This window comes from Lampetra fluviatilis, chromosome 50, assembly GCF_964198595.1.
Source record: "Lampetra fluviatilis chromosome 50, kcLamFluv1.1, whole genome shotgun sequence".
NCBI classification, from domain to species: Eukaryota; Metazoa; Chordata; class Hyperoartia; order Petromyzontiformes; family Petromyzontidae; genus Lampetra; species Lampetra fluviatilis.
In genome coordinates this window covers 4,000,301-4,027,939 of record NC_136324.1, presented here as the reverse complement: position 1 = coordinate 4,027,939, position 27,639 = coordinate 4,000,301, and the positions used below count along the sequence as shown (strand labels likewise).

Here is a 27,639-nt window from a genome sequence, read left to right as displayed (position 1 = left end):
CAAAAACAGTGCGGTAACCACAGCACCACCACTCCCGCCCAGCCCCGTATCATGGAATTCGAGAAATATTATGACGCCAGCAACAATAATGAGACAAATGTCGGAGACGTTGGAAGAAATGGAAAGTTTATTCAGCATCAAACCCCACATTCCCCACATTACAAACAGCCAGAGAGAGGTCTGTGCCAGGCACGGCTCATGCCAAGATCTGGCGGACTTAATACCAAACTATAAACCACAACCACGCAAAACCCAGGCTAAAATCAAGGTTATACCAGGATCAGATTGACGAGACCTCGTCTAAGTCGAGGTTAAAACCAGGATCAGAATTAAAGTCGGTCTAACCGCTATTGCAGAGTCCTGGATGAAATATTAATTGGCCCAACGCCCAGGGTTAATCCAAGACAAGATGACAATCTTGTCGAAGGCTACGACAGCCAAGGGAGGAGGGGTCCCATGGGCCACGACTTAATTTCATTGGACCTATGGGCTTTTGGGTTGACACCCGTCCAGAAACTGACATGTGTTGGGGGGGGGCTAGGAATTGATTTGTACCGAGAAATCCGCGTGGAACTTTATTTCAGTGAACTGCAGAATGCCGATATAGCCTAGGCACAATGAGAAGTATGTTTACGTTTGATCTTGCGACAATCCGATCACAACCACGTGAAGCTGAAAAATTTTGAAATGGCCCGTGGACAATTTTTATAATTTACCTCTCCCTGCATCGTAGCCGCAGTAATCGCAAACTCGCGTGAAATCTATCATTCTCGATCATTCCCGACACTGCTAGAGACTCATGCTACTAAATTTTGATTTAACTTTTATTGTTTTATATTTATATTATTTCCCTTCTACGTGACTTTACCGAAAGAACCAAGAATACTCATGCTACTGTTTGATTGTTATCGAGGCGAGCGTTAATGTGTGGCTCTGCTGAAGGCATCCGAAAGTGGCAGCCCACCCCACGTACGGACGAGGTTCCCCCTACACTGTGGTGGTCTAAAGCCAGGCAAAAAAAAAGCAGAAATGAGCTGCGCGTGACAATGCCTGTTTTGACAGTGGGCGGGGAAAGAGAGAGATACGGATTCAGAGTGGATTTAGGCTTGAGCCGATTTAGATATAAAGAGGAATGAAACTCCAGCTCCTGTTAGATTGGTCGCGAAAGCCTACGTGTTAAATTGTCTAAACGAGTCAACCGGCCCCGTAGCACCAATCCCACCGTGAGACCCAAACGGTTGACCGTCGCCCCGCTCCGAACGCTCCACTCGGTGTCACCACTTTCGCCCTTCGTTCGCTCTTCACGTTGTTTGGGTTTAAACAGCGCACGTTTCCGCAACGCCCTCTGCGTCCGAATGCTGGCGAGGGCCACCTCCCGCAGTTCCTCGTCACGAAGAAGGGGATCTGCGTCGCCCCCCGCCCACCCACGCAGAGTGAGCGTTGACAAGACTTGCAACGTTTGAGTCGGTGATACAGTAGTTCTAAGCAAATTTTCTTCACAAAACGGAGGAGGGAAAAAAAACCTACGAACCGCATTCATCCGCGACCAAGACTAAAAGACGATTTCTTAAGTTGTTGTAAAAATACAAAACACAACAAAACTTTCAAGCAATACCTTTCAAAACAATAAAACACTGCAAAGGCCGTCGTACCAATGTTAGGCGATAATAATAGTAAACAAAATAATACTAATAACTTACAGCCCGTCGTCAGTCCACTGCTGGATGAAAGCTTCGCCATTGCTCTGTCAGTCACGGGGTGGGGTGAGGGGTTCGCTGACCATACTTCAGCGCACCGGACAATGCGGGTTGACAAAGTTAGAGGGGGCGGGGGGCGATGACTGGTTGAGATGTCACTCAACTCAGCCCTGACAGTGACCGGGCGGTTTTTCTCGGCCGTCGCCGTGCGTCTCTTCTTCGGGCGCCGCGTCCGACGTTCCGCTCCACGTGCGCTGGCAGCTTCTTTTAGGAACCGATGAAACGTCGGACGTCGTGCCGAACGACGCGCGTGGTAACGACCCCCCAACAACACCATCGCTGGGTTCATGGCGCGGTACGCTAACTCACCGCCCCCCCCCCCCCATGTACTGAATGTTTATAAACGCTACCGGTCTCTAAATGAAGCACAAAGCAGAGTCGGTAACGGGACGCGGATTTCAAGTCGGAAAAGTCGCCACGCCACCGCGGGGTCAACGCAACGTGACAATCACCGCACAAGTCGAAACGGATAAACCCTTGAAAATAAATACGTCGTGAAGGATACGTACGAAAACAAACTGTGCAGGAATATTCTTTGTGGGGAAAGAAAACAAATGAAACAACATTAAAAAATAATCACAGCAGTAGAGGCGGCTGGGTAGCTCGGGAGGGCTGGGTTCATAATGGCCGTGTCGGAGACGCAGTACCAGCACCGGCTACGAAAACCAGGGTACCAGATCTGAGTTCCTGTCGCCCAACCGCTGTGGTTACACCGGGTACTCAAGTACAGCGAGTTGATGGACTCAGCCCCATCTTCTGTGACGGTCATAGAGACCCTTGGGCTCACATAGACGGGGCCGTGATTCAACTTCGTTCTCAAGTGCAGAGAGTTCATGGGTCTCAGCCCGGTTACCAATGACGGCACGCAAAACAAATCTTCACTTTCATTGGCAAAATCCTTGCTCGGATAATTATCCGATGAAACATTTCAGTTGCATTGACCCACGATAAACACTTCTCATACATCAAAATAAAACCGTCCGTCATCTTCATCATCAGCTGGATGAAGGCCTCTCCAAGCCGTCGCCATCCCTCACAGCCCTAAGACGTCACGATCCGTCGAGAGTAGACCTCACACGGCTCCATCTCCACGGCAGATGTCCCCTCTCCGGCGCGTTCCCTCCCTTGGCTGCCAACTACCAGCCATCGCAGCCCTCTCCTAGGGACGCCCTCTCACCCAGGCGCCCTCTCACCCATGCACGTTCCCTCTCTCCGTCCCTCTCAGTGCCTCTCCACGCTCCTCCGCGCACCTTTGAGATTTGCCCTCCTTTGTATTCGCCAGCCCTTCGTGGTTGGTCACCTCCACGCTCAAGGCAGGTGATTACGCACCGACTGAAAACTTCCCCCGTCTTCAAACTTTCAAATCAACCCGATTAAAAGTTGTATTTTTTAAACGCAGTGTACATTTCATTCTCCACCTGCAACTCGGTCAATCTGGCCGCCCCTCTCACTCTGCTCCTCTGAACATGGGCCATTGCCCGAAACGTCAGCCTATTCATTATTTTCCCTGTAACGGTCACTGGGAGGTCGCTCATTCTTCTCTGCTGCCCCTTTAGAGTCGGGTTACTCGCCCCTTCCCCCAGCCACCCGTGCTGTCCCGACTCCCTGCCCAGTTCAATTCCAGGCTCAAGACTATCCTCTTCTCCTCTGCGCTTTGACTGCCTGCCTCCCCCACTCGATAAAATAAATACGCCCCGCCGTTCCCCGTAAATCGGTTCGAGATGCGGTCGCAGCGTTCATAAGCCGCTATGTGAAGTTCAAATTGTACTGACTCCCACAGAGACCCATGTGTTCACACACAGACACAAACAGATCCATAGGCCGCCAAAGAGAGCCGATGACCGACTGCCTCCATCGCCACACAAACGATGCCCACAACTTCCGTGTCGCATCCTCAAATGGGGTCACATGTCAGACACTGCCATAAATCCGCGTTGTAATTGCGTTCATGATGGACGTGCGAGGGTTGCTGTTGCTGTACACACTTGTGCTTGTGAATCGCTGACAACGCAGCCTGGCGATTGGTCATTAGCTTCACCCAATCATCAGCAGAGTTGCCTCCCCATGCAACTCTGCTGATGTATGTCGTGATTTTTGTGAAAGCGTTTTTGCGGTTGTATGTGTTTGTGCGGCAATGTGCTCACGGCCAACATCAGTAATATCTGAGCCGGTCCTGGGCTTCCCCTAGGTCGGCTCAGCCTTAAATGAGTACCTGGTGTTGTGTGTAAACATCAGCACTGGGGAGACAAAGGCGGCTGGGCGTGGTGCTAGCCACACCACCCCCTCGTGTGCCGTGCCAGCCTTCTTAGGTGCTCACTAACAGCACTTTCCCTAACAGTCTGTTAAGGCTATACGGGTGGTCTTTGTGTGGCGTGTGTGTATGCGAGAGAGACGGTGTAGTGGTTTGACATACATTGCTACAATCCATTAAGCACACTGGTCCTCCCCCTAGGTCAACTCGCCTAAATTGAGTACCCAGTGAGCCGTCCGAACATTGTCCAGGCGCAGTACAAACCAACCAGCCACGGCACGAGCCGTGCCGGACACAACGGGCGCTCGCTAACAGTACACGCCGCTACAGATTGCGCCGGGAGCTTGGTCGTCTCTTGCCCGCCGCTTATATACAGTATAGGTAATTATTGCAAACGCCTATGAATTATGATGATTATGCCTATTCAAAACGATCATGCACACTCAACAGTGTAAAAACTCTCTCCGTATCAAACCCTGTACAAACACAACGACAAAAATCCACGCGGGCGGGGGCGCTATCTCCTTCATCATCTTCATCGTCACCGATGTGTGGGTGGAGCGCCCATCGTTATTCTACCCACAATGCCTTCAGCGCGCAAAAACAAATTATCGCCCAGTCGAGTAAAAACTTGATGTTGGAAAACGACGAAACAAAACATAAATAATAATAATGAAAACAATTGTAGAAATTTGCACGTGTTCCGAAGAAATAAATCCACGCGAAATAAAATTTAAACAAAACGAAAGAAATATATAAATACTTCACAAACGCGCAAAAAAAGTACGAATGTACGAAAAAAATAAAAAGTCGCAAAATATAAATAATAATTGAAGTGAAAAAAAATGTAAAATCAACACGCGTGAAAAGATCTAAAACTTAAAACGTAGAACAATTCCAACCGACATTACATTCACATAAACAGCGCACATCCTCATTCCTCCTGTGCTACCACGCGACAAGTCGGCCAATCGTGTCGTCCCACAGACGCCGTGTGACCCAGCGTCGACCAATCACGTCGGCCCACGCGCACCGTACAGCACGGCATCGACCAATCATGACGGCCACCTCCGCTCAACTGCCGCCCCCCTCCACCCCGCCGGCATCACCGGCGTCAACGTTCCCGCGCGTCGCGTTCCGTCGTACGGCCCTGGGTGTGTCGTACACCGTACCACCGTCGCCGCTGGGACCGCCAATCGCCGATGCCGACTGGCTGAAACTTGGCCGCCCCGGCGCCTGCTCGGCCCTGCGCGGGCTTCTCGGGGTGTCGTAGGCCACGGGAAACGCTCGCACAGGGTCGAGCGTGAACCCGATTGGCATCGCGTACTCGGGGACCTGCGCCGGCACCGGCTCGGCGTACAGGTGGAGCGCCGGTGCGGCGGGGGAGGAGAGCGGCGAGGCGTAGCGCGCCGGCGAGTCGTCGTACGCCCCGATGGTGTCGTAGGCGGCCGGGGAAGGGGAGGTCGCGACGGACGATGACGGCGAAGGCGGCGCTCCCGGCACTGGCGCCGCCGGGATGGGAGGGAAGGTGAGGGGAGGCGGCGGGTGAAGAAGGCCGCCGCTGCCGCCGCTGCCGCCGCTGCCACCGCCCCCCGGTGATTGCTCCGGTTCTTCGTAGTCGCGAGTTTGCCGGAATGTGGAGGCCTTCCCTGCCCGCGCCAGCTCGGAGCCGCCCAGCACCAGCGGCTGGTACTCTGTGCGGGAGGGAGGAGAGGTTAAGAGAGAGGTGAGAGGTTAAGGGAGGTTTGATAGGGCTTGAGACTGCCAGTGGTTTTCCAATCCAGGCCCCAGGCCCCAGGCCGGTAACCGTTTTCAGAATCGATGAAAGAAACTTGCGCTGTTGTTTTAATTGCCGCACCGAGAGATTGAATGAAACTGGCGATTTCCGGATTGAAAATTCTGTGCGCGGACCATTTCTGAGCCAATAAGCGAGAAACGTTGCGCTTATTGCTCCAGACATATCTAAACGTGCGGCAAACCGCTACGCACTGGTTTCTTTACGTGGTTACTGGTAACACAAAAAAACTGATTTTAACAAAAGCGATTGGCGTGTGAAGATGGGAGGCAGGTGGGAGAAAGCTGCTGTCGGACAAATCTGAGCTCTGAGCTATCATAGCTGCAGCTCGTGTCCTATCTCTTCGGCTACAGCCGGCATGCTGTTCCCACGGCTACAGCCGGCGTACTGTTCCCCACGACTACAGCCGGCATGCTGTCCCCACGGCTACAGCCGGCGTGCTGTCCCCACGGCTACAGCCGGCGTGCTTTCCCCACGGCTACAGCCGGCGTGCTGTTCCCCACGGCTACAGCCGGCGTGCTGTCCCCACGGCTACAGCTGGCGTGCTGTTCCCACGGCTACAGCCGGCGTGCTGTTCCCACGGCTACAGCCGGCGTGCTGTTCCCCACGGCTACAGCCGGCGTGCTGTCCCCACGGCTACAGCTGGCGTGCTGTTCCCACGGCTACAGCCGGCGTGCTGTTCCCACGGCTACAGCCGGCGTGTTACCGGGCACGCTGTGCTTGCGCGCCGCTGGGCCCCGGTGCGCGTCGCTGCTGTAGCGGACGTTGAGGGAGGAGTCGGCTCCGTGGAGGCCGCCTCCCCCTCGACCCCGCCCCTCCCGCGGGAACACCTGCTGGAGGCCTTTGAACCAGCCTGGGGGGGGCGGGGAGGGGGGGGGCACGTAGGGGAGGGTGGGGGGGAGTGGGGGAGAGTGGGGGGGAGTGGGGGAGTTGGGGGTAGCGGGGGGGAGGATGGGGAGGGAGGAGAGAGAGAGAGAGGTTCCACGCAGCAACAGGAGTTGTCGTTGAAGGTAAAGGCGCAGCCTGTGCCATTGCTTGCTCACGCCACTGCTGACAAAAGAGGCCTCCACTTGAGGCCGCTCCAGGGGAGTCCCTCTAACCGGGTGTTTAGGTCTACTCTTCCACACTAGCCGTATTCGGAAGAGGTGGAAGTACGCACACTCTTCAATAATCATCACTCTCACGAGGAGGGACAGCTATTGGAAAAGGGCGTATCATGTACGTTGTGATATTGTACGATACCTATCATAGCGCCCGTGCTACCCCATGCTGCCCCGTGCTGCCCCGTGCTGCCCTGTGCTGACCAGTGTTGCCCCGTGCTGCCCCGTGCTGCCCCAAGGTACCCCAGGCTGCCCCGTGCTGTCCCAGGCTGCCCAGGACTGCCCAGGGCTGCCCAGGGATGCCCAGGGATGCTCAGGGCTGCCCCGATCTGCCCTGCGCTCTCACCTGTCTGGCCCGGAGTGCAGGGCAGGCTGTATGCGGGCCCGGCGTCCTTCCTGCCAACACAGTCCGGCAAAACAAACAGTTCAACAACACAACCTCGATGACACGCTGAACACCTACACACCGAGACCCAAAGAACAACACAGAGACCCATAGACTCACACAGAGACCCGCAGACCTACACAGAGACCAAAAGACTCACACAGAGACCCACAGATTCACACAGAGACCCGCAGACCTACACAGAGACCAACAGACTCACACAGAGACCCACAGATTCACACAGAGACCCGCAGACCTACACAGAGACCAACAGACTCACACACAGACCCAAAGATATTCAAAAGCAGCTACATAAACATTCTCATTTATTTTATATTATTATTTTCATGAAAACACAACAGCGTCGGCCGTCTAATGACTAGACCGTGTTTGTGGAGTGTCCCTGCCATAGTTATGTGGAATTTCTACCGCCAGCTCTCGCAGAATGCAACATCACAAGCAACTGGGCGTCTTAAATCTCGCTCCACGGTGTGACCCCACGGCCGTCGCGGCTAAGACGTCGGGATATTTTAAGCCGATTTTGCACAAAATTATAGTCTGCCACGTCGGCACAACGGGTGGTGGTGGCGGCTACGCTGCACGCGGCTCTGTGTGTGACCCGGCACTGTGGAGGGAGCAGCAGAGAGGGTTGGCGGATCACCACACAAACGTTTCCGTGGGCGTGCATCGAGGAGGAGCCCCCTACCCTGGCTCGCCAGGAGAAGGCGGTACAGCAAATGTAAGACTCCCACCTGTTCCATCTGTGTGGGATAGAGTGTTTCCCCCTCTGGGTACTCCAGTTTCCTCTCACACGTCTCATGACAATAGAGCCTGCATGTGGCGTGAGGGGACTAGTGGCCACGGGAGGTAATGACAGGGGAGTCAGTTGTGAGTGCGAAGGGACTGGTGGCCACGGGAGGTAATGACAGGGGAGTCAGTTGTGAGTGCGAAGGGACTGGTGGCCACGGGAGGTAATGACAGGGGAGTCAGTTGTGAGTGCGAAGGGACTGGTGGCCACGGGAGGTAATGACAGGGGAGTCAGTTGTGAGTGCGAAGAGACTAGTGGCCACGGGAGGTAATGACAGGGGAGTCAGTTGTGAGTGCGAAGGGACTGGTGGCCACGGGAGGTAATGACAGGGGAGTCAGTTGTGAGTGCGAAGAGACTGGTGGCCACGGGAGGTAATGACAGGGGAGTCAGTTGTGAGTGCGAAGGGACTGGTGGCCACGGGAGGTAATGACAGGGGAGTCAGCTGTGAGTGTGAAGGGACTGGTGGCCACGGGAGGTAATGACAGGGGAGTCAACTGTGAGTGCGAAGGGACTGGTGGCCACGGCAGGTAATGACAGGGGAGTCAGCTGTGAGTGCGAAGGGACTGGTGGCCACGGGAGGTAATGACAGGGGAGTCAGTTGTGAGTGCGAAGGGACTGGTGGCCACGGGAATATTCGAGAAGGGAGTGTGGTCAGGCGACGGAAGAGGACGGTGGAGTCTGCCGGTGGAGCGAGCGTCCAGAGTCAGCGAGAATGACTGAGAAGGGGGGCGTGGCCTCGTGTCGGTATATAAGGGGGAGATGCGCGGGAGACTCGGGGCTGTTGCAGTGGGATCTCCGCCTGATGTCAAGTGAACGTGTCTTCAATAAAGTGCCATCTCAAGAGAAGTGTGCAAGTCGTCATTACACACGTAAACCGCTCATTAATCGGCCAATAACAACTTTATATACAGAGGACCGCAGAGCTTGGGAGGGAATTTGGCGCCGGCTCCTTGCCACCTGGCTGCTGCTGCTGCCTTCCTGCTCCTCGTCTGTGGTTCCTCCTCCTGGCGCCTCCGAGTCGTTCCCTCTCTCCCTCTCGCTCTACTATTAAGGTGGACGACTAACGAGGTGGACGACTAACGAGGCGGGTGGCTAACGAGGCGCCGTGTCTCACCGTCCGCGGTCGCGCCTCCTCTTGCCGCAGATGAAGGACAGGACGAGGAGCACAGCAACGAGGACGACGCACACCGGCACCAGCGTGGACACGAGCACCAGCTCTGCAGGACAGAGGCAAAGATCACCCATGTAGCCTCAAGTGACTGTCGGGGCAAGTGCTTTTTGTGAACACCTATGAGTGAAGGATGGTACAGCACATGGGGGGGTGGGGGCAGTGTCCAGCACGACCTTTGTCTCCGGTGCTGATGATTACACAAGATAAATGGTACTCGTTTAAGACTGGGTCGACCTAGGGGAAACACTAAGGCCCGACAATAATGATGATGTCGACAATGATAACGACAACAACAATGCCGCCGACAAAAACACCTAAACAACAACGGCAACGATGATAACAAAACAACGATGACAGCGACGACAACAGAATCGGAATAATTATTAACACTGAAGGAATCCGGCGAGCCGTAAAGCTCTTTTGCACAGACGTCCAGTAGTTCACAGATGTCCACAACGACAGCGGCATCGACGATAACAATCCCTGGAGGGTGACGGCTTGGGTGGCGCGCGGTCGTATTTTAAAACGAAATCACCGACCGGAGATTTGCCCGTGCAGACAATCCTGGGTTTACGCGCTTTTGCGGTAGGCCAAATTTTCAAATACCGCGGCGCGCATTGTCTTTCCACCATTGTACTGACATATACGCCAGGCGATTTTCGAGACGTCACCGGCGACGCGACGTACGCGCCACCCCTAGCCTGGCACCGCCACCCAATGGCGTTGCCAACGGCGAGTGCGGTACGATAGCCGGCGCGCTTTCCTGTACTGTGCAGCATCTCGCCACTTCTCTATCCATCCTCTCCGCAGCGCAACTCCGGCGTGCTTGCAAGTAATGCTCTCTTTTTCATGTTTATTTTACAGGTATATTAGAGTGTAAGTGATTTTTTTTTGTATTAAAGTATTATATTGCATGCACTTGTATTGTATTGATATAGGCTAGGATACAATAGGCGATTATGTCTGCGACTATGAGTGAAGTCCCCTAACCCCCGCTCCTTTACCATTATTTAGGGGAAAATTGCTTTTCACATACGCGATTTTGAGATGCGCGCGCTTTTCCAGGAACGCATCTATCGCGTATGTCCAGGAATGCATGTATACGGAAGAAAGTAGGCGTGGTTTTGCCCGAAGGTGCATGTCTTTGCCAATGTATGTTATTGAGGATTGTGAAATGAGGTTAATTGCATCCAATATTTTCAGTTGGTTTGGCAGCCACCCAGATTCATTGCCAATACATCCGTGGATCGAGTAATCCCATTGGATGGTATGAGCATCATGTGACATGCCCCACCTTTCTTTTGATTGGCTAAAATCTATACAAGATGGTCGCAGTCCGCTTTTGTTGTAACACAGCGCCGCGTTACCTCTCTGCGTGCCGCCTGGCATGGTGCTGCTCTTGATTGCCGTCACAGTGGTGGCGCCCACCTCCGCTCCCTGCCCCGGGGGCCACTCCGTGCCCACCGGTGGAGAGGCCCCCACCGGCCGCATGGCACGAGCTGCCGGGGGTCAGGAGGGGGGGAGGTCACGGGACGAAGGAATGAGAGGACAGCGGGTCGGGATGAGTCAAGAGCGAAAGAATAAATTATAATCATTTTGCTTTTTAGTATTTTTCCAGGTAATGGCCCACTGAGCTACGTAGCTCTTTTTCGGAAGCGATCTGCCTACCATAAACAATAGCTCATTGAAGTTGCTTATCGCCGCGCGGACATTAACAGCGGCCAAATACTCTAAAGGGATGTTTATTCTGAATGGTGCGGGGAAAAAACCGGAGAACCTGCAGAAAAATCCACGTGACCACGGGGAGAAAGAGACACGCAATATACAGCAGGCATCAGGATCCGGATCGAACCCACGACCTCCTGCCTACCAGGCGATGGAGTTAACATCTCGCCACCGTAGCACCCCCCCCCCCACCCCAAAATTACCCAGGAAAGGCACGGAGGGCCACATATACGCACCAACAACAACGAAATGTCGCTTGAGATGCACAGACACAGGATGACAACAGCGGTGACGTCGCCAAGGCGCCTGTGCCTGGCGCACTTTGAGGCTGTCATGTTGTTGTTGTTGTCATCATTGAGGCTGTCATGTTGTTGTCGTCATCATTGAGGCTGTCAAGTGCAGAAGGATTGCTCGGCTCGCAGGTTACGGGACAGACCCAGATGCCATGGGTTGATTGACTGAGATGGCTGGCAGATGCACCACCTGTGCTCCTCACTGTGCCAACTCGCTGCGTTTTAGCCACCCGGCGCTGCGCTCGTCGTTGCGAGCGTCACTCCTCCGCCCTCCGTTGTTGTTGGAGGGCGACTGCCTCCAACTGCCCAGTAGCGGCCTTCATGAGCCTCCCTACACAGTTCGGTCTTGACACCACTGGTACCAGTCACCAGCAAATCCACTCAGTTCAGCATCCTTGTTTAACACATCAGTCCATCTCTTCACTCGCCCGTACAGTGCCCGTTTAGCCCCCTCTATCCAGCCAAACAGAAGCTGCTTGGGCATGCGGTGGTTGGGCATGCGGGCTACATGACCCAGCCAACACAACCTCACCTGCCAGCGGAGCTCACCGATGGTACCGTGTCCAGCTATTTCAAGGTTCTGTGAGCTCCTCACACAATGCCATCTGATTAAACCCAGGATAGATCATGGATAGGTCAACCTAAATGTTTCAAATGAGCGCTGTTGTTCCTTTAAAGGGGTCCACATTTCACAAGCATGGAGAATGGAGGACACGTAAACCGACCTACAAACATACAAAGACAAAGATCCCTCGTAAAGCCTTAACAAAGTGTAGGGGCAAGTGCTGTTAGCGATAGCGAGCACCGATAATGGCCGGCACGGCACACGAGGGGGTTGGGGCTAACTGCTACACTACCGATCCCCACAATATACACACACGCACACACACACGCACACACACACGCACACACACACGCGCACACACACGCGCACACACATACGCGCACACACGCACGCGTGCGCTCACGTCGTAGTGTCCCCGCAGCCGCCGCCGTGGTTGGGAGCTCGCAGCCCAGCAGCTCCAGCTTCATGGCGATCTTCTGGTGCCAGGCGATGGGACAGACGCGCACCAGACGCGTCACCAGCGCCGGCACAAAGTTGTTCCGCACGGGGCTCAGGCTGTCCACGTTACCCTGGAATAGCTGGACGGTGGGCGGGGGGCAGACACGCCGGTGTGGGGGGGACGGTGGGGGGGGGGACGAGAGGGGGGTGTTAAGGGGTTCAATTCTGGGTGGGGTCGCTGTCCCCCCCCCCCCAGTTCGAATCTCTTGCAGCGCGCGGCACCACCAGGTTGTGTTAGAGGAAGTGGATATCGCAGAGGCAGCTTCTGAGATGTCACCTCTGGTGCCCCGCAGTACAGCGGGTGGGCAGACGTGAGGATGCAGGCGGAGCAGAATGGAATCAAGGAGGGGGGCGGCAGGGAGGGTTAAAGGGGGAGCACAGGGGTTCAAGGGGGTATTAAAGGAGAGCAGGAGGGCATCAGGCAGACCCTCTCGGTACGCCCGATATGTGTCTCAAGAGTCTCATTGAAGTGGCGGTTGTGTTGTGGGCAATTTCAGACAATTTTTGGGGACAGCTAGGGGGATCGGGGGGGGGGGGGGGATCAGGAGGGGGGTGGGGGGGTTGGGGATGTGACAGGGGGGGGTGAGGGGGGTTGCCGAGGGGACGGCCCACCTTATCGGTGCCGCCGATGTTGTTCTTGTACGTGCTCCACGCGGCCCCGTCCAGGCTCCACTGCACCTTGTAGGCCGAGACGAAGTAGGAGGGTTGTGGAGGACCCCCCGAGCCGGCCGTCACGATGCCTGAATGACACGCACGCACGACACGCACACACGACACGCACAGCGCGACACGCACAGCGCGACACGCACAATTCTTATTCACCTCGTTTTATTCTTTTACAGACGGAATGACCGTGCGATGGGGCGAAGGTGCTACAATGCGACCGCATGACGCTGTTTCTGTGCGACAGCGCTACGATACTACGACGCTACAATGTGACAGCATGACGGTGTTTCTGTGCGACAGCGCTACGATACTACGACGCTACAATGTGACAGCATGACGGTGTTTCTGTGCGACAGCGCTACGATACTACGACGCTACAATGTGACAGCATGACGGTGTTTCTGTGCGACAGCGCTACGATACTACGACGCTACAATGCGACCACATGACGCTGTTTCTGTGCGACAGCGCTACGATACTACGACGCTACAATGTGACAGCATGACGGTGTTTCTGTGCGACAGCGCTACGATACTACGACGCTACAATGTGACAGCATGACGGTGTTTCTGTGCGACAGCGCTACGATACTACGACGCTACAATGCGACCACATGACGGTGTTTCTGTGCGACAGCGCTACGATACTACGACGCTACAATGTGACAGCATGACGGTGTTTCTGTGCGACAGCGCTACGATACTACGACGCTACAATGTGACCGCATGACGGTGTTTCTGTGCGACAGCGCTACGATACTACGACGCTACAATGTGACAGCATGACGGTGTTTCTGTGCGACAGCGCTACGATACTACGACGCTACAATGCGACCACATGACGCTGTTTCTGTGCGACAGCGCTACGATACTACGACGCTACAATGTGACAGCATGACGGTGTTTCTGTGCGACAGCGCTACGATACTACGACGCTACAATGTGACAGCATGACGGTGTTTCTGTGCGACAGCGCTACGATACTACGACGCTACAATGCGACAGCATGACGCTGTTTCTGTGCGACAGCGCTACGATACTACGACGCTACAATGTGACAGCATGACGGTGTTTCTGTGCGACAGCGCTACGATACTACGACGCTACAATGCGACCACATGACGGTGTTTCTGTGCGACAGCGCTACGATACTACGACGCTACAATGTGACAGCATGACGGTGTTTCTGTGCGACAGCGCTACGATACTACGACGCTACAATGCGACCACATGACGCTGTTTCTGTGCGACAGCGCTACGATACTACGACGCTACAATGCGACAGCATGACGCTGTTTCTGTGCGACAGCGCTACGATACTACGACGCTACAATGCGACAGCATGACGGTGTTTCTGTGCGACAGCGCTACGATACTACGACGCTACAATGCGACAGCATGACGCTGTTTCTGTGCGACAGCGCTACGATACTACGACGCTACAATGCGACCACATGACGCTGTTTCTGTGCGACAGCGCTACGATACTACGACGCTACAATGCGACAGCATGACGCTGTTTCTGTGCGACAGCGCTACGATACTACGACGCTACAATGCGACAGCATGACGGTGTTTCTGTGCGACAGCGCTACGATACTACGACGCTACAATGTGACAGCATGACGGTGTTTCTGTGCGACAGCGCTACGATACTACGACGCTACAATGCGACCACATGACGGTGTTTCTGTGCGACAGCGCTACGATACTACGACGCTACAATGCGACAGCATGACGGTGTTTCTGTGCGACAGCGCTACGATACTACGACGCTACAATGTGACAGCATGACGGTGTTTCTGTGCGACAGCGCTACGATACTACGACGCTACAATGCGACCACATGACGGTGTTTCTGTGCGACAGCGCTACGATACTACGACGCTACAATGTGACAGCATGACGGTGTTTCTGTGCGACAGCGCTACGATACTACGACGCTACAATGTGACAGCATGACGGTGTTTCTGTGCGACAGCGCTACGATACTACGACGCTACAATGCGACCGCATGACGGTGTTTCTGTGCGACAGCGCTACGATACTACGACGCTACAATGCGACCACATGACGGTGTTTCTGTGCGACAGCGCTACGATACTACGACGCTACAATGTGACCGCATGACGGTGTTTCTGTGCGACAGCGCTACGATACTACGACGCTACAATGTGACAGCATGACGGTGTTTCTGTGCGACAGCGCTACGATACTACGACGCTACAATGTGACAGCATGACGCTGTTTCTGTGCGACAGCGCTACGATACTACGACGCTACAATGTGACAGCATGACGGTGTTTCTGTGCGACAGCGCTACGATACTACGACGCTACAATGTGACCGCATGACGGTGTTTCTGTGCGACAGCGCTACGATACTACGACGCTACAATGTGACAGCATGACGGTGTTTCTGTGCGACAGCGCTACGATACTACGACGCTACAATGCGACCACATGACGCTGTTTCTGTGCGACAGCGCTACGATACTACGACGCTACAATGTGACAGCATGACGCTGTTTCTGTGCGACAGCGCTACGATACTACGACGCTACAATGCGACCACATGACGCTGTTTCTGTGCGACAGCGCTACGATACTACGACGCTACAATGTGACAGCATGACGGTGTTTCTGTGCGACAGCGCTACGATACTACGACGCTACAATGCGACCACATGACGCTGTTTCTGTGCGACAGCGCTACGATACTACGACGCTACAATGCGACAGGGAGACAGAGCGGCGGCGTTTCTGTGCGACGGGTGCCACGACGCGGTGCCACCGAACCTGTGACGCGCCGCTCCTTGTTGAGGTCGATCTGGAGCCAGTGGGGGGGGTCGTCGAGGCGCGCCACCCACGCGGGGCCAGCGTCGCCCAGGCGCGCGCTCCACAGGGGCAGCTCCGTCGCCACCCTGTCCTTGCCGACCTGCGCCAGCACGGACGACGCCGAGAGCTGAGAGTCGCGGATCGTGCCCGACTCCATGCCCAGCTTGCCGTAGCAGCCTGCCAGGGAGGAGGATGGGAGGGAGGGATGGGAGGGAGGGAGGGGCGATGATCAACGTGAAGATAGGGAACACAGACAAGGGGCAGGATAACACAAACGTAAGGAACACGAGCGACACGGTAATTAACACAGACGCAAGGAAGGCAATTTACGACGAAAACCTGACATTTTTCGATTTAAAGCTTTCGTGACTGCAGGGATTCATCTTCTTGGTTCTTTCGGTAAAGTCACGTAGAAGGGAAGTAATAAAATAATAAAAATAAAACATAATAAAATAAAAGAAAATAATAAAATAATATAATATAATAAAATAAAATTTTATTATGTTTTTTTTTTATTATTTTATTACTTCCCTTCTACGTGACTTTACCGAAAGAACCAAGAAGAAAAAAAACCTGACATGTCGCTCCACATGCATAACACGAAGAAATAATGATCGTAACGCGCCGATTCAACACAGCGACGGCGTTCTCGACGATTGGACACGACGGCTGATAGCACGAGGCGCGTGGGGGCGTGACGTGGGCGGAGACGTCGCATACCCGTCGTCTTGAACGTGAAGAGGTTGGGGGAGTCGCTGCCCCTGTCGGACACGCAAAAGGGAGTGGACACGCGGACACGTGTGAGCGAGCGGGCAAAGGGCGCGTATGTGTGCGTGCGTGCGTGCGTTCGCGCGTGCGTTCGCGCGTGCGTGCGCGCGCGCGTGCGTTCGCGCGTGCGTTCGCGCGTGCGTTCGCGCGTGCGTTCGCGCGTGCGTTCGCGCGTGCGTTCGCGCGTGCGTTCGCGCGTGCGTTCGCGCGTGCGTTCGCGCGTATGTGTGCGCGCGTATGTGTGTGCGCGTATGTGTGCGCGCGTATGTGTGCGGGTGTCCGTGGCGTGCGTCTCACTGGAGCGAGGTGACGTTGTTGGCAAGCCGGCTCTCGTAGAACTCTCGCCCCTTGCTCTGCACGACGCTCACCACACCCCCACGGTCCGGCGCGATGACGCCGGCGTGCACCGCCGCCCGGCACACCGGGGAAGACTGGCGCACGAACACACACGCGCACACGTACACACACCAGCACGTACAAAGATAAAGACAAATATCCCCCGTATAGCCTTGACAGACTGTAGGGGCAAGTGCTGTTAGCGCGCACCTATGAAGGCAAAAGACAAAGATCCCCCGTATAGCCTTGGACAGACTGTTGGGGCAAGCACTGTTAGCGAGCCGAAACGGTACACGAGGGGGTGGGTGGCCAGCACCGCGCCCGACCGCCTTTGTCTCCCCAGTGGAAATGTTTACACACCGCACCAGGTACTCATTTGAGGCCGAGTTGACCTAGAGGAGGCCCGGGACCGGTTTAGATAATCGTCACTGGTGTTGGCCGTGAGCGGGAATCGAACCCGTGTCACCGGGTTCATAGCGAAGCGCGCTAACCGCTACACTATCGCTCCCAGCACGTACGCACACATACATACATACACGCATTGTGGTTCTTGTCGTGGTTGTTGGTGGTGAGGGCGCTCATGCTGTGGCGGTTGTTGTGGTGGTGTTGGTGTTGTGGTGTCACTCACGTCACGGTACCCGTTGGGAATGGTGCCGGAGACGTCGCCGAACGGAGTTAGGCACCCGGCCGGACAGAACCTCCTGCACCGCCAAGATGCATGGGACACACGGAGGACACAGAGGGGACAACGGGACACACAGTGGGGACAGACGAACACAGCGGGGACACGGAGACACATGGACACAAGCACAGGACACGTGTGGGTCTGTGTACGAATTTTTGAGGCTGTGTGTGTTGCGTGGGTAAACATCACCACTGGGGAGACAAAGGCGGCCATGCCAGCCTTTAGTTGTGCTGTCCGCTAGCAGCACTTGGCCCCGGGCACAGCCTGCGTGGACCACACGGGGGACCCTTTGTCTTTGTTTGTATATCTCACGTGAACTCGTGGTCCGAAAAGTCCGCCCCGCTCTCCAGGCACGTGATGAGGTCTGTAGACGACGGCACACGATACTCGTCGTCAATTCATCATCATCGACATCAGCCATGTCCTCTCCACTGCTGGACTGACACTCACCCGACTCAAGCCCAACCTCCGAAGCCCAACGGCGTCCAATATTGTTTTGCAGTTCACTTGTTTATTGTTTATAGATTTGAAGCTTTCGTGACTGCAAGGATTTCATACTCTTAGGTTTTTTCGGTAAAGTCACGTAGGTAAAAAATAAAATAAAAATTAATAGAAGTAATAATAGAAATAAAATACTAAATCACGACGTTTCGGAGGCAACACAAGTCTCCGTCATCAGGTGGGACCGTCACAGCTAGATTTACCGTATCAAGTGAGGCAAAAATTCCAAAATACACGTTCTTAAATACAAGTTAAGGAGGGAGGAGGGGGGCAGGGGCTTGTTTATTGTTATTCATTTGAGCGGCTCAGCGATGAGATGCGTAGATGAGTGAGCGGTTGAGCGATGAGTTGTGTGGAGTAGTGAGCGATGAGTTGTGTGGAGTGTTGAGCGATGAGGTGTGTAGAGGAGTGAGCGATGAGTTGTGTGGAGTAGTGAGCGATGAGATGCGTAGATGAGTGAGCGGTTGAGCGATGAGTTGTGTGGAGTAGTGAGCGATGAGTTGTGTAGAGGAGTGAGCGATGAGTTGTGTGGAGTAGTGAGCGATGAGATGCGTAGATGAGTGAGCGGTTGAGCGATGAGTTGTGTGGAGTAGTGAGCGATGAGTTGTGTGGAGTGTTGAGCGATGAGGAGTGGACGAGGTTACTGACCGGCATGGTCGTCGATGGCGTACGAGAGGAGGAACCCTCGCCCGGGCTCGTGGGACCCGCTCTGGAATCGAATCGTCACCTCGTTACTCTCGGACACAAGCTCCTGCTTCACCTTGTCCAGCTCCCCGCAGAACGTGCCTGCACCAACGCATGCAAGCGCGCACACGCACACACATAAAAGGCAAAAATTCCCTGTGCAGCCTTGAACAGACTGTTGGGGCAAGTGCCGTTCACTCGCTCTCGAAGAGATAAGCGCCAGGATATTTATTTATACTGCAGATGTCCAGTAGGGGTAGGTCAGAACGTTACAACAAACAACACAGAAACACGATAGCAGTGCAAAGTATTGAAAAGGTCAACAAATCACAAATAATATACCAATACAACTAAACTACTTTCTATCTTCCCAGGTAAAGCCCACTCAGCTATCACTTTCGTTTTCAGAAGCAACTTGGCAGCAAACGACGGCTCAACGGAGTGGCGGTGAGGAGCCAGCGGCGTCAACAATCGCCGACGCTCTGTGATCCTCGACACGTGAAGGTGCTATCAGTGAGTGCTGCATGTGGCAGGAAGCCAGGGCACCCGGAGGAAACCCAGGCGTGCGAGGGAGGAGGGCAAGGGACGGGTGTCGTCTTAACGTTTGCTGTGTCGCTTTCTCCTGGCGAGCCAGGGCACGGCCCCTCCTCGACTGCAATGGGAAATTCTCAAGATTCACGCCATCCGCCAACCCTTGCTATTGCCGCTGCCTCTGCAGCGCTGGATTACAGGCAGCCACGTGCAGCGGCGTAGCAACCACCACCGCCGCCACTGCCACCGCTGCCACCGCCGCCACCAACACCACCAGAATCACCGCGCCGCTTCGTTAGCACCGATGTAGCGACGAGTTTTGTCTCTCACCCATCTCGGACCAGTTGGAGATGCCGCTGTAGATCTTGACGTGGTTTTCTTGGCAGTGGAAGGGTTCTGGCGCCAGAACCTAAGCGGGATGACAGACGATAGATGCAGACAAGAACCGAGGATAGAACTTGCAAGTTGAATTAATACACTTTTTACGTGAAAAAAACCACTTCAACCTTTCCCGTTCTGAGACGTCTGTAAGTTGCAGGGTGGGTCCTGTCCACAGCTGAATCTCGGAACATATATTAATCCTGTGACATCTGACCCCACATATTTATCCATCACCTGTGAACCTGTGAATTTTTCAGGTGTCCTCCGACCCAACTGGTTTTTTTACGTGAACTCCGACCCCACGGATTTCACCTACGACCTCTGACCCCGCCATTTTTTCTGACAACCTCCGACCCCACTGTAGTTTTTTTAACACGATACGGGGGGTGGGGGGGGTGGGGGGGTCGCAACCTGCAAGTCGGCGAAGCGGAGGCGGATACGCCGGCCGGGCGGCACACGGAGCGCCCAGACGCAGACGGCGTTCGCCGGGGACGCGGCCGGGTAGCCGAGCGAGGAGAGCGTCCCGCTGAGCGCCCCCAGCACCGAGTGGCCGCACCCATCACCTGCGCACGCACGCACCACACACGCAACACACACACACACACACCATGCCCAGCCGCCTTTGTTTCCCCATTGCTGATGTTTATACAAAAAACAAATCTTCCCCCAGACGCACCCCCCCCCCAGCCTCAGCCGAAACCAACTTCTGGGGTCAAGTGCTGTTAGCGAGAACCTACATACACACAAACACATGCACACAAAGACACACACACTCACACACAAAGCACCCTCCCTATAGCCTTAACAGAATGTTGGGGCAAGTGCTGTTTGCGAGTAGCACCTATGAGGGCCGGCATGGCACACGATGGTGTGGGGTGGCCAACACCACACCCAGCCAACTTCGTCTCCCCAGTGATAATGTTTACACACTGCACCAGGCACTCATTTGAGGTTGAGTCGACCTCTAGGAGACCCAGGACCGGTTCAAATAATCACCAGTGTTATCGGTGATGAGTGGGAATCGAACTTTCGTCGCTGAGTATCATATCGGAAGCGCGCTAACCACGACACCACCGCTGCCCGTACGGGTATTTGGCCTACTCTTCCACGCCAGCCAGCCAGAGACACACACATTGTCCCACTTCAGGCGACTTGCCAGCTGATCACCGACCGACATTTACACCGCTGGGTGGAGGAAGGCGGAGTGAGCATGGAGGGAGGGTGCCACGGTGGTGAGATGTTACCTACCTCGCCTGGTATGCAGGAGGTCGTGAGTTAGATCCCAACCCCTGATACCTGTATATTTGGAGTTTACGTGTCTCTCTCCCTCTGTTCGCTTAGATATTTCTCCAGGTCCTCCAGTTTTTCCCTCCACATTTCGAATCAACGTGCGTTCAGAATATTTTGCTGCTGTACATTTCCACGTGATAACCCACTTCTCTGAGCTATTTGAGCCCAGTTCGCTTCTGAAAAAAAGAGCTACAGTAGATAGCTCAGTGGGGCCTTACCTGGTAAAATAAAACTGTTGCAGTTTAGCTCAGCTTAGCTTTGTGGAAGATTTAAGAAACCTGCACCACCATTTCAACCGCCCGACCCCGCGGTGAGACGGAGTCGAACCGGTGACCTGTGGGTCGCGAGCCTGGTACGCTTGCCGCTGACCGTTAAACCGCCACGGTGACCGTCCGCTGCCGTGCAGCCGTCCGTGGCGGTGACGCGACGCCGGGCGCATCGACCCTCCGCCTCCAGACGCCGGGTGTCTCTCTCGCGTAAAATCTAATTTGCCGTCCGAATTAAGGACGAAATTGAGAACTCGGCTCGCTCAATTAGCCACCCGCAGCGTCGCATCGCTTTCACTTCAACGAGCGACGTCGCAACCAGCGGGCACGCGCACACACACTCCAACACACCGAGGTCTCAAGAGTCTCTTGCCAAGAGGGTCCTGTGCCGACGCTCGCCGGCACGGGGATGAGGGCGCACTGAGTTGGCCGCGAGGCTTCCTGGCCTCGTGAAGCGATAGCTCAGAACTATCTGCGCGCGATCCACCAACCCTTGCTGCTGCCTCCACAGCGCTGGGCTGCAGGCTGCCACGGTGCAGCAGCATGGCCACCACCGCCCACCACCCGTACGGTGGCTAGGAGATGTGAACTGCCTCGTCTGGTATGTAGGAGGTCGTGGGTTCGATTTCGACCCTGACGCCTGCTGCTGTATATTCGGTGTTTGCGTGCCTCTTTCTCTCTCCTGGATTTTTCTCTGGGTCCTCCTCCGGGTTTTCCCTCCACATTTAGAATCGACATCCTTGCATTTAAGAGTATTTGGCTGCGATAAATTTCCACGTGCTGAAAAGCCACTTCGTTGTGCTTTCATTTGTGTCGCTTCTGAAAAAGAGCAGCATAGCTCAGTGTAAAGTAAAAATGAGTCGATTGTTGTAGTTTAGACTTTGTCCTCTACTCTCTGCCACGATGGCCACGTGGTCGGGGAATCTGAGATGGTTCATTGTTGTTGTTGTTGTGCTGATTCCGTTTGTTTACCCAGGGGGGTACTGCGCAGTGTTTTGCCAATGGGGGGGGGGGGGAGGCAATGGATTGATATGTACAGTGCAGTACAGTACGGTATATCCCAATCGAGTAAATTTGCGGTGAGATCTTTGGGACTTTTCTTTGTGATGATCATTGTATTGTTACGTGCACTTTTCTCTCTCGTTATTTATATATTCATCTTTTTAGTGTTTGATTAAGTAAGTGTGGGTTTTGTGTTTGTATCATCTGTGCACGGGACTGGCCAATTGATGTGCAAAGTTGTGGGATGCAATTGCATCCCACAACGCTGCACATGAAATGCTATTATCATAAAATAACATTATTGTTAGAAAAAAAAAATGTATTTGTCGAATTCGGACCTCGACATTGGCGCACGATGGGGCCCTGCCCTACCCTTTCCGACGACGTCACGAGATCTTTAACGTCCACTGCAAGAGGCGTGAAGGTGCCTGGTAGAGTAACTTTTTTTTTCGACGGTTAATACCGCCGCACTATTACGCTCGGGGGTGGCCGCTGGATTCGAACCGCGAACCTCGGGACCCTGTTGGTCCCGTTCGTCAGCCCGCTGCAGGTTCGCGTGGGGGTTGTTTGACCGTACTTCACCGCGCTGGTCCTGGTGGTGGTGGGGAAGCACAGCTGTTCGAGATTAATAGTGACTGGTGGAGTTTTTTTATGCACTGCCCTCTGCTGCCCGCAACGCAGCCCCGCAGCAGCCTATAGCACCTGGTATGCACGAATGTGACAGCCCCTTCCGAGCACTGTCCAGGCTCGACTCCGCTTTGCTGCCGAGATCTGACAGCATTGTGCAGATTTGGTCACTCACCAACTCACTCGCTCTCGCACACTCACCAACTCATCTCCACCCGCTCAACCGCCTAATCAACTCGCTCACAATCTCATCCACACTGCCGATGTCTGGCAGATCAAGCGACAAAGCGAGGTGTTTCGGGCTAACCGTCGGCCCACTCAGCCACCCACTCACTCGCCACAGACACAACACGTCCGCGCAGTGACTCATCCGTACGCCAACCTACACATAGAGAGCACAAGTGGTGTACATCGAATCATCGGGATATCCAAGGAATTACTCATCCACCGACCATCATATTGAGTTACCCCAGACTCCCGCACCCCTTCACATACTCACCCACCCACTCACTCACCCATTCACCTACTCACCCACTCACTCACTCACCCATTCACTAACTCACCCATTCACTAACTCACCTACCCACTCACTCAACCATTCACCTACTCACCTACCCACTCACTCAACCATTCATCTACTCACCCACCCACTCACTCACCCATTCACCTACTCACCCACTCACTCACCCATTCACTAACTCACCTACCCACTCACTCAACCATTCACCTACTCGCCTACCCACTCACTCAACCATTCATCTACTCACCCACCCACTCACTCACCCATTCACCTACTCACCCACCCAATCACTCACCCATTCACCTACTCACCCACCCACTCACTCACCCATTCACCTACTCACCCACCCACTCACTCACCCATTCACCTACTCACCCACCCACTCACTCACCCATTCACCTACTCACCCACCACTCACTCACCCATTCACTGACTCACCCACCCACTAACTCACCCACTCACTCACTCACTCACCCACCCACTCACCCACCCACCCACTCACCCACCTACCCACTCACCCACCCACCCACTCACCCACCCACCCACTCACCCAACCTCTCACTCACCCACTCACTCACTCACCCACTCACCCACCCACCCACCCACTCACCCACCCACCCACTCACCATCCTCTCACTCACCCACTCACTCATCTCTTCACCCCAGCCACCCATTAACTCACTCACCCAGCCACTCACTCAACCTCTCACTCACCCACTCACTCACCCACTCACTCACTCACTCACCCACCCACTCACCCACCCACTCACCCACCAACTCATCCACTCACTCTTCCACTCACTCTTCCACTCACTCTTCCACTCACTCATCCACTCACCCACCCAACCACTCACCCACTCACCCACCCACTCACCCATTCACTAACTCACCCATTCACCTACTCACCCACTCACTCACTCAACCATTCACCTACTCACCTACCCACTCACTCAACCATTCATCTACTCACCCACCCACTCACTCACCCATTCACCTACTCACCCACTCACTCACCCATTCACTAACTCACCTACCCACTCACTCAACCATTCACCTACTCGCCTACCCACTCACTCAACCATTCATCTACTCACCCACCCACTCACTCACCCATTCACCTACTCACCCACCCAATCACTCACCCATTCACCTACTCACCCACCCACTCACTCACCCATTCACCTACTCACCCACCCACTCACTCACCCATTCACCTACTCACCCACCCACTCACTCACCCATTCACCTACTCACCCACCCACTCACTCACCCATTCACCTACTCACCCACCACTCACTCACCCATTCACTGACTCACCCACCCACTCACTCACCCATTCACTGACTCACCCACCCACTCACTCACCCATTCACTGACTCACCCACCCACTCACTCACCCATTCACCTACTCACCCACTCACTCACACACTCGCTCACCCACTCGCTCCCTCACTCACCCATTCATGAACTTACCCACTCGCCTACCAAAATACTGCCAATGACCCACCTATGCAATCATCACCCAACCGCACAGCCACTCAACTACCCATACACAGCCACTCAACTACCCATACACAGCCACTCAACTACCCAACAACCCTTCAAACTCACACACCCACCCATCCACTCACCTATCAATCCACATACACAACCACTCACCTACTGACCCATCCAGACTACCACTCACTCACCCACGCATCCACACAACCACTCACCCAACCACACAACACAACCACCCATCCACACAATCACCCACACAACCACTCACCCACACAACCACTCACCCAACCACACAACACAACCACCCATCCACACAACCACCCACACAACCACTCACCCACACGGCATGAAATCCGGCTAGGCCTCTATCCCTGCACAATTCACCCCCACCGCGACAGCAGTGCTGTAACCACCACCACCAGTAGCTCCTACATCTCCCCAACACTCACCACCACCCTCACCACCAGTAGCTACTACGTCTCCCCAACACTCACCACCACCCTCACCACCACCACAGCTACTACGTCTCCCCAACACTCACCACCACCCTCACCACCACCACAGCTACTACGTCTCCCCAACACTCACCACCACCCTCACCACCACAGCTCCTGCATCTCCCCAACACTCACCACCACCACCACCACAGCTCCTGCGTCTCCCCAACACTCACCACCAGCAGCTCCTACGTCTCCCCAACACTCACCACCACACTCACCACCAGCAGCTCCTACGTCTCCCCAACACTCACCACCACCCTCACCACCAGTAGCTACTACGTCTCCCCCACACTCACCACCACCCTCACCACCAGCAGCTACTACGTCTCCCCAACACTCACCACCACCCTCACCACCAGCAGCTCCTGCCTCTCCCCAACACTCACCACCACCCTCACCACCAGCAGCTACTACGTCTCCCCCACACTCACCACCACCCTCACCACCAGCAGCTCCTGCCTCTCCCCAACACTCACCACCACCCTCACCACCAGTAGCTACTACGTCTCCCCAACACTCACCACCACCCTCACCACCAGCAGCTACTACGTCTCCCCAACACTCAGCACCACCCTCACCACCAGTAGTTACTACGTCTCCCCAACACTCACCACCACCCTCACCACCAGCAGCTACTACGTCTCCCCAACACTCACCACCACCCTCACCACCAGTAGCTACTACGTCTCCCCAACACTCACCACCACCCTCACCAGCAGTAGCTCCTGCCTCTCCCCAACACTCACCACCACCCTCACCACCAGCAGCTACTACGTCTCCCCAACACTCACCACCACCCTCACCACCAGCAGCTACTACGTCTCCCCAACACTCACCACCACCCTCACCACCAGTAGCTACTACGTCTCCCCAACACTCACCACCACCCTCACCAGCAGTAGCTCCTGCCTCTCCCCAACACTCACCACCACCCTCACCACCAGCAGCTACTACGTCTCCCCAACACTCACCACCACCCTCACCACCAGCAGCTACTACGTCTCCCCAACACTCACCACCACCCTCACCACCAGTAGCTACTACGTCTCCCCAACACTCACCACCACCCTCACCACCAGCAGCTCCTGCCTCTCCCCCAACACTCACCACCACCCTCACCACCAGCAGCAGCTACTACGTCTCCCCAACACTCACCACCACCACACAGCTCGCTACACAACAACAACACAGAGAAAGAGACCAACCCTTGCAGGTTACTACTCTGGAATCCAAAACCGAGGATCAATACTAACCCGGCCCTCCACCACGACCCCGGCCCTCCACCACGACCCCGGCCCTCCACCACGACCCCGGCCCTCCACCACGACCCCGGCCCTCCACCACGACCCCGGCCCTCCACCACGACCCCGGCCCTCCACCACGACCCCGGCCCTCCACCACGACCCCGGCCCTCCACCACGACCCCGGCCCTCCCCACAATAGATATCGATGCCGGTACCTTCCTGCGGAACACCGGAGCGGATCAGAGCGGCCACGAGTAGCCACAGCAAGCTCCCGGCAGCGGCGGTCTCTACGGCTTTTCGCCGCATGACCACGGGGTTGGTGGTGGTGGTGGTGGCGGTCGTGGTGGTGATGATGATGATAGTGGTGATGATGGTGATGATGGCGGTGGTGGTAAAGGCCTTGCTAAGTCGTTGCCGAGCAAGCTATACATGGATGTGTGTGTGTGGAGAGGAGTACGCGGCCTTGCTAAACCATCCCTCCTCCCCACATCTCTCCACTTACCCCCCACACCACCCCCCTGATTCCCCCATGACCCCCACCCCCCCCTTAATGCTGCCCTCCCCTAACCACCCCCACCCACAATCGTCACTTCCTCTTTGCTACGCGCAGCGGATGCGCTTTGCCTCGCTGCAGTTGCCACGAGTCGAGCACGTGGTGGCGTAGTTTGCCATGTGTGGCCCAAACGCCTCTCGGAGGACAAAGATCCACCTCGTGTAGCCTCTGCGGAAGGCTGGTTTGGTAGTGGCATGCACTGTTTGCGAGCGCCTGTGAAGGCTGGCACGGCACGGCACACGGAGGGGGTGGGGTGGCCAACACCACGCCCGGCCGCCTTTGTCTCCCCTCTGGTGATGTTTACGTACCGAACCAGGTGCTCATTTGGGGGCTGAGTCGACCCAGGGGAGGCCCTCCCAGGACCGGTTCAGATAATATAATCGTCACTGATTTCGATTTAA

General features: G+C 55.1%; 1 protein-coding gene across 1 annotated transcript; it reads right to left on the bottom strand.

Moving 5' to 3' along the window:
• Positions 1-119: 119 nt before the first annotated feature.
• On the bottom strand, positions 120-27,185 carry LOC144948634 (discoidin, CUB and LCCL domain-containing protein 2-like). The gene is made up of 16 exons (XM_078878249.1): positions 26,901-27,185; positions 20,148-20,299; positions 19,686-19,764; positions 18,789-18,926; positions 17,952-18,003; positions 17,583-17,655; positions 16,916-17,049; positions 16,571-16,611; positions 15,812-16,027; positions 12,961-13,088; positions 12,254-12,428; positions 10,635-10,766; positions 9,211-9,313; positions 7,250-7,299; positions 6,510-6,656; positions 120-5,702 (listed from the first exon to the last, which is right to left on the bottom strand). The coding sequence occupies exons 1-16, from the start codon at positions 26,989-26,991 to the stop codon at positions 5,083-5,085; spliced, it is 2,331 nt and encodes a 776-aa protein (XP_078734375.1). The 5' UTR covers positions 26,992-27,185; the 3' UTR covers positions 120-5,082.
• Positions 27,186-27,639: the final 454 nt, after the last annotated feature.